The sequence below is a fragment of the Vicia villosa genome, unplaced genomic scaffold (assembly GCF_029867415.1).
Source record: "Vicia villosa cultivar HV-30 ecotype Madison, WI unplaced genomic scaffold, Vvil1.0 ctg.000437F_1_1, whole genome shotgun sequence".
Taxonomy (NCBI): domain Eukaryota; kingdom Viridiplantae; phylum Streptophyta; class Magnoliopsida; order Fabales; family Fabaceae; genus Vicia; species Vicia villosa.
The window spans coordinates 293,256-300,537 of record NW_026705208.1 but is presented as its reverse complement, the minus strand read 5'-3'; the positions used below and the strand labels follow the sequence as shown (position 1 = coordinate 300,537).

General features: G+C 30.6%; 1 protein-coding gene across 1 annotated transcript; it reads left to right on the top strand.

Moving 5' to 3' along the window:
- Nucleotides 1-3,840: 3,840 nt before the first annotated feature.
- LOC131628258 (uncharacterized) lies at nt 3,841-5,823 on the top strand. The gene is made up of 3 exons (XM_058899119.1): nt 3,841-3,975; nt 4,179-4,359; nt 5,466-5,823. Exons 2-3 carry the CDS (start codon nt 4,198-4,200, stop codon nt 5,592-5,594), a joined length of 291 nt encoding a protein of 96 aa, XP_058755102.1. The 5' UTR covers nt 3,841-3,975; nt 4,179-4,197; the 3' UTR covers nt 5,595-5,823.
- Nucleotides 5,824-7,282: the final 1,459 nt, after the last annotated feature.

Below are 7,282 nucleotides of genomic sequence, written 5' to 3'. Positions count from 1 at the left end.
GATGAAATTAGGCCTTTGAATTATCAAGAACATTCCAGTTACTATAGGGTATCCTTATTCATAGGCAATATGTACTATAGTATAATGGTATAAAAACCCTAACAATGGAGGTCCATCGTAATTGTCAGTCATACATCAATCCTGTTGCTCCGACGAGAAAAGCTTTAAAAAAACCTTATACCATTAATTGAACATGAAAGATAAATATATTATTGAAATTCAGAATTCAAAATCATCACAAATGTTAATCATGGACACCCCATAGCATTAGGGGGTTTAACTACTCATATCATTCACAGGAATTACACAAATATCAAATAAAGACATTACAAAGTGGATGATGAACTTTGATCTTCAATTGCTTCCGCTTATGAAAGTTCTTCGTTCTTCTCCAATTGCATAAGCTTCAATCTTCAATCCTATAATTCTTCGTGTGCCAAAAAAGATCCCTTATTCATCGTAAAAACTCTTATAAATAGTGAAAACTCACTAGAGTTGGTTGGAAATACCAAAAACACCCTTGCAGGCCAACTACTAAACGAAATAGTAAGAATCACTGAAATCAGCGTCACCACCCAACATGGGCCGTGTTAGGCAACACGCGCATCCGTGTTGTCTCTCTGTTATCTCTTTTTTTTAGTCCCAGGGCGGGCAACACGCGCACCCGTTTTGGGCCTTGATGTCTTCAATTCTTCAACTTTTTGTTCATTTCTTCACCCCCTTATTTCTTCTATACTTTCCATCTTATTTTCTTCATTTCTCCTCCTTTTTGTTTCTTTTCTCACGCAAGCCTGTGAATATTAATTACCTGCGACATAATAAAAATACCAGGATAATACTAACATAAAGCAACATAAATAAATTAAAACACGGAAATAATCTATGTAAATCAAGCCAAATATACGATACATTTTCGTGTTATCATACTTTATGCACAAAAAATCAACTATGCACCATATTTCTTCTTCATCATGGAATGAGCTTAAGCACTCATTTTTTCTTTTTGGAGGAACATTGTAGATGACAAGTTGGTAATGGGAAGAATATTGATTTATGCACTTTCAATTGTCTTGGATACAAAGATTTACAACTAGTATTACTAGTGGATATTCAATTTATGCAAATTACTAGGGTCAATTCAATCATCCAAGACATCAATTCAAACATTTCTCAAAGCTTATCCATTTTGGCTCCTCAAATTGTTGAAGACATTTTAAAGATTAACTTGTCATTTGATAATACTACTATTGATAAACTCATTTGGACATGATTTACAAATGGTGATATATCTATTAAAGATACCTACATTTGTATCAAGAGGGATCACATTGAGCCTTCTTGGACAAAATTCATTTGACATCCATACATACCACCTATTAAGTCATTAGTGACTTGGAAACTAATGCATAATGTTATTGCAATAAAAGACAACCTGATATGAATTGGAATGCATATTTTTTCAAGGTGTTCTCTCTACAATCATGATGTAGAAACTACAAACCATTTATTTCTTATATGCAAGTACACTTTACTTTTCTGACACTGGATGAAGCGATTGTTTGGCATTAAATTTGATAGAATTAGTTACGAAAGCTTATTCAAACTTGTTAGTAGCTCTAAAATATATAATCAGATCATGACACTCATCATAATAATTCCTTGGAAAACTTGTCACATACGAAATAAACCAGGTTTCAAAATGGTAACATTGACTTTGATAGAGACATTCTTAATGTTAAATAGTTAGTCTATATGATATCTGATTCTTTCAAGGGACACATGTACTCTTTAATTCACGAGTTTATAATTATTAAGTTCTTTGACATCAAATATCGAATTTCTCCCGAACCTAGAATCATATAAGTCAATTGTTGTTTTCCTAGTCATATTTGGGTTAAGTGCAACAGTGATGGAGTTTCAAGAGGAAATCCGAAAATATCAACTTGTGGTGACATATTTAGGAATAATTTAGTAACATTCTGGGGATCTTTCTTAACTAAGATTGGATTTTGCACCTCCTTTCAAGTTGAATTGCATGAAATCATGTTTGATATTGAATATGCTAACAAGAAGATTTGGAGAAATCGTTGGCTTGAAACTGACTCGATGTTGACCATTCGTGCATTTTATAATTTGAATATCATCCGTTAACATTTTTTAATTAAATGGAAGAATAATTTACGCACTATATGTTTCTCTAGTTTCAAGATATCTCACATTTCAAAGGGAAATGTATGTGCACATAAATTAGTCAATGCCGTTTTTTGTTTGTTTATTATATTGCTTGTTGAGATTCACTTGCTATTTGAGCTTTTGAAATTTTTTGAAAGATATGTTGAACATGTCCAACTATCATTTTTGCTCATTTTTTTAAGTTAGATTTTATTTCTCTTATTTTTTTCTTTTTTATTCAATAAACCACCTTTATAAAAAAAATTAAATCTAGAAAAAACAAAATGGAGGGGCAAAGAACTAAATTTTGAAATTGAAGAACTAAAACTTTAAATTTTTGTTACCCAGTTAAACTTATAAATAGTTTTTTCAAATTAAAGAATTAAAGAAAATGAAATATCAATATTCCTTTTTCATGTCACAATGGAAATGAGACTTTATAGTTGGCATCTCTTGTGGTTTGACCACTGGTATGGTTGGTTAATAATATTTGTTTCCAACTTTACAAAAAGAAAAGAAGTAAACAATTATTTTGGTAGTCGGATATGATTCACGATCATAATAATTCTTGAACATATAGAAATTATAAACATTATTAAATATTTTTCCTTTTTATAAATTAGATTTTCATATCTAAAGGAACTAATAATAGGTACAAAGTCTTTATCTAAGAAATGTAGCATTAGTGCATTTAAGAAATCTAATACTAAATTTTGAATCAAAACTTTTATCATCTCTTCCAAATATTACTATACTTAAATATCTCCTTTATTTGCAATATATTGGCAAAATTAATAAATCTTTTATTTCAATATCCATTTTTTTAATTTATATTTTAAAATAACCAATTTTATTCTTCTCAAACTATATTATTTTCAAATAAACAAGGTTAGATAGGTTACTATTTTAATAAGAGACGTCAATTTCTTTTTACAAGCAAGGCTTGATATAAAAAAGTATTCAATTGATGTGCATTTATATTTATATATTTATATATATATATATATATATATATATATATATATATATATATATATATATATATATATTGAATTTTATTTAAGATATTAAAATTAGTGCACTGACAGTATTTTAGTATAAATTAGTTTAATATTAATTTAATAAATAACTTAATACAAATTTAATAAGAATTTGTCAATCAATTCTATCATATAATTAATTTAAAAATATTAAAATGACTTGATAAAATATATAATGCTGCTTGTTTGACACCATCAACTATTTTTTTCCTCTTTATTTAAATCATCTTGAATTTTAGCGGTGTAACATTTTATCTACCAAAATAAAACATAATTTTTTTGTAAAATCATTTTTAAATATGCAGAAAAATCCCTACTAATTGAATTAAATTCAATTATGAATTAGTATTAAATTTTTTGATAATTTTTCAATTCAGAAAATTAGTAAAAAAAGAAGAGAAAAGGGTTGATGCACTGACAGTGTAAAATATTTTTACATTGTCAACCAATTATCACCCATGTACCTAATTAAACTACTTTTTTATTTAAAAAAAAATTAATAACATGAAACATTTATGATTTTCTATTGGATGATAGTGTAAAACTATTTTTAGTGCACTATAGCTCAAAAAAGAAAACAATTAAAAATTAGTCTACGCAATTCCGGAAATAGTATAGCCGTTTATACCAAAAAGTTTACAAAATATTTATTCTTTTACGGCGCGCCATTTCTACTTCAATGAAGAATTTGGGGTTTTCTTGTTCTCACCAATTCGCAAGCTTTCTCTTTCAGTTTTGAAAAATTAATCCTTCCATTGTACAGGTTACTGATTATAACACGCGTTTCTTTTCCCTTAACTTGAATAACCTTTCACTCAATTTCACCTAGAACGAGTGTTTCAATTTTTCTCTTCAATGGTTTTAAACTATTAGCAATCAAAGCTTCATTTTTTTCTCAGAATATTATTAGTTCACTGTGGTTTTGAAACTTTGGTACTTAATTTCTGTTATTTGAATCATATGCAGGTTTTGGTTGTAATTGGAAATGATGCCTCGACCATTGTTGCTTGTTTTTCTACTTCTCATGATTGTAATCACTTCTCAGTTTGAGTGGAAACAACAACTTGTGGTTGATGTTGATTCTACTTCAAGCTTATCTCTGAAGCAGCGACGGATTTCAAAGGGGGTAGAAACAGTAAAGGAAAAGGTTTTAACTTTTTTCTAATACTCTTTTGTTTCCCTTATTTCATAATTTCTCTTTTGTAGGTTTGATTAGTTGTTTTAGACTCGAATTTTTAAACTTGCAGAATACTTGAAGTTAGTTTTGTCTTTTTTTTTTTTTTACCTTAATTATGATTGTTTTTGAAAATTATAATCAGTGGTAACTTGTCAGTGTCAGATTTGGGTCCGGTGTTCGTATTTGTGTTCGTGCTTCATAGGCTCCTATTCTTGGTAGCATTACTCGTTTGCATCAATGTGCATGTGCTTGTTGTTGTATATTAGATCGTATGCACTAACCAGTGTTGTAAAAACCAAACCGTATCTGCATATTAAGTAGTTAAAACTGGGTTGAAACCGCAGTTGAACCGCCCAAGTAACTGAATTGTAGACAGTTCTGGTTCACGGTAGAACTGTTTGATTTGGTTTTGCATACATTTCTCAAACATTGCTTGTATGTTTGCACTTAGTCAAACTTTCATTGGAAACTGTGGTTCTCTCTTCTTCATTCATGGATGAAGTGAGGATTTGTTGTTCACTTTGGAAATGGCTTTAGATTAATGAGTTCAGTTTAATATGGATAACTCTGATGCTAATTTCCATATCCTTATCTTTAAAATAAAATACTGAAAACCTGAATTCTCAAAGGGAAATATTGGTGAAGCAACCTTGTTTTGGTTTGTTCCGGTGAAGCAACCCTGTGTCATTAGATTCACTTCGAGTGTTCAAATATAACCGTTTGTTATGATCTGCCACAAAACACATTATCTGCGCGGCAAAATAAAAAGTATTAGTGCTTAACGAGTTAGTTCCATCATTCTAGCCCTTTCTATTGTCTCGGTATGGTGCATGCTACGCTTTTGCAGTTTATCTTCCAATAAAAATCTGCTTGTCAAGCCAATGAGCACCAGTATCAATTTCAGTTGACAAGAAATTCTTCTTATTGCAAGCATGTCAATGTTTCAGAATTATAAGTTTATTCTTCAATGGAATTGGAAACTCTGTGGGTTGTATATTCTACTCAATTCCAAAAGTATTAGAATTTTTTTCGCCAGAAGTGTTCTGAATTTTTTCAATTGATGTTACTTGCTGCAGATTATTTTAGTGCAAGAGAAAAATATTCGAAGATTGAATGAGGTTGTAAGGCATCTCCAGCAACAATTGCATCAATGTAGAAGCACAAATAATGGTACGACAAATAGCACCATTGTAAGTTTATATTAGAGACTGATCAATGGTAATATCATTATACTTCGATTTTTAGTGGAATACGGCTCAATTGTTGCTGTAATCTTTATGCTAATGTTGTAAAGTCTTTTTCTTAAGATCTTTGAAAGGAGATGTTATAAAAAATCTGCTTCTCATTGTATATTATAGGAAATATTATTATTTCCATTTCACTACAAGACTATAACATCAATGAAAAAGAAATTGCAATGTGTTTGATTGTTCAGTTGTAACCTACCGACAGTAACAGGATATGGCTATTCCATCTTTTCCTTTATTTAATTTTTGTTGCAAGGGTCGCATTGTCTGAACTTGTGAAATACAATAAGGGCACTCTGCTCCTGTATATGATTGCAAGAGGTTTTGTATATTGAATCTCTAAGAATTAGTAAATGAATCTCTAAACCTTGGGGTTGGAGTATAAATAGGTTGCTTCTTGGGTCGGTAATAAGAAAAAAATGATTTTTCTCCTACTTTTCCCACGAATTTGTGGGATTAAAGGGGGAGACCGGTTCCTCCATTATAGGAAGATAGTTTCCCTTCATGATGCATTTCAACTGACTAACTATGAGCACTTGGCTTACCACATGTTGGTGAAATGGATTGGGTGGCAAAGACTGGTCAGGTCGGGCGACCTAGGTCATGGTCGGGTGATCTGGGGTGACGTCCGTCGGGTTCTTTCCAGACCCTTTGGACCGATTCGTTCAATAAAATTATCTTGGTCTAATGTCAAATTATTATTTAAAACTGCGTATTTGTAGCATAATGAAGTTGATAGTCTATCAATTATATTTTTATTAATTTGAAATTATGAAGTTATCATTTCTATAAAAGAGAGGTTAAAGAGTGTGAACAAGTTTGAACTAAAAAAGCGAAGAAATTGATAGATGTTTTGGATTAGAATAAATGGTTGGTGGTTAAACATGTCATGCATTTATTTAGATTGAAGCATTTCGTTAACGGACAGCATATTTTTGTTTAATTTCAGTTATTATGGTGTTTTGGAAAGAAAAGAAAGTTGCAATAACTTTGCAAGGTAGGAAGGACGAACACATTATGACATTGATAGAGTGCTGGATTAAAATTAAGTAGATAGTAAAATTATTGATAGAGTGCCGGATTAAAATTAAGTACATAGTGATAGGGAAATAGCAAGTGTACTATTTTGCCTAAGTAGTAGTAATGGGAAAATCCCAAGTATCGAATTTCAAGGATTGTTTGACGATACAGAGTTCTGCAACAATTTCAATTAGACAAAAAGTTATATGATTTGTTTGGTTTGATAGAATTTGTAATAAAAGTACGCAAATAAAATATTGAACAATGAACAAAGATGAGTAGATTGCAAGAGCTCGGTGAATGATTCTGCATGCACAAATTTACCTCCTCAATCCAACAACATAGTTTTTATTCGTTAATTACCGGTTCTCACGAATATCTAATCCTAAGGCCTTAGTGAAAAGATCTTTGACATCATATCCTAATTACTAAGCATTCCAATATCGAGAATTTTCGGTTAAGATAAAGTATCCCTAGTCCTAGGTGAAATTTATTATCTTATGTTTCTACACAGATCAATAAACAATTTTTGTCCAGCCAAATTATTTATCATCATTCAGAATCCGTTTGTCCGACGGTTAAAGCATTAAGAACAGTGTAGAATAAATTAACGCGAATAAAAACCA

Coding starts and splice junctions, on each gene's coding strand:
- LOC131628258 (XM_058899119.1), top strand. CDS start 4,198: ATGATGCCTCGACCATTGTTGCTTGTTTTTCTACTTCTCATGATTGTA. Junction 4,360..5,465: donor TAGAAACAGTAAAGGAAAAG/GTTTTAACTTTT, acceptor TACTTGCTGCAG/ATTATTTTAGTGCAAGAGAA.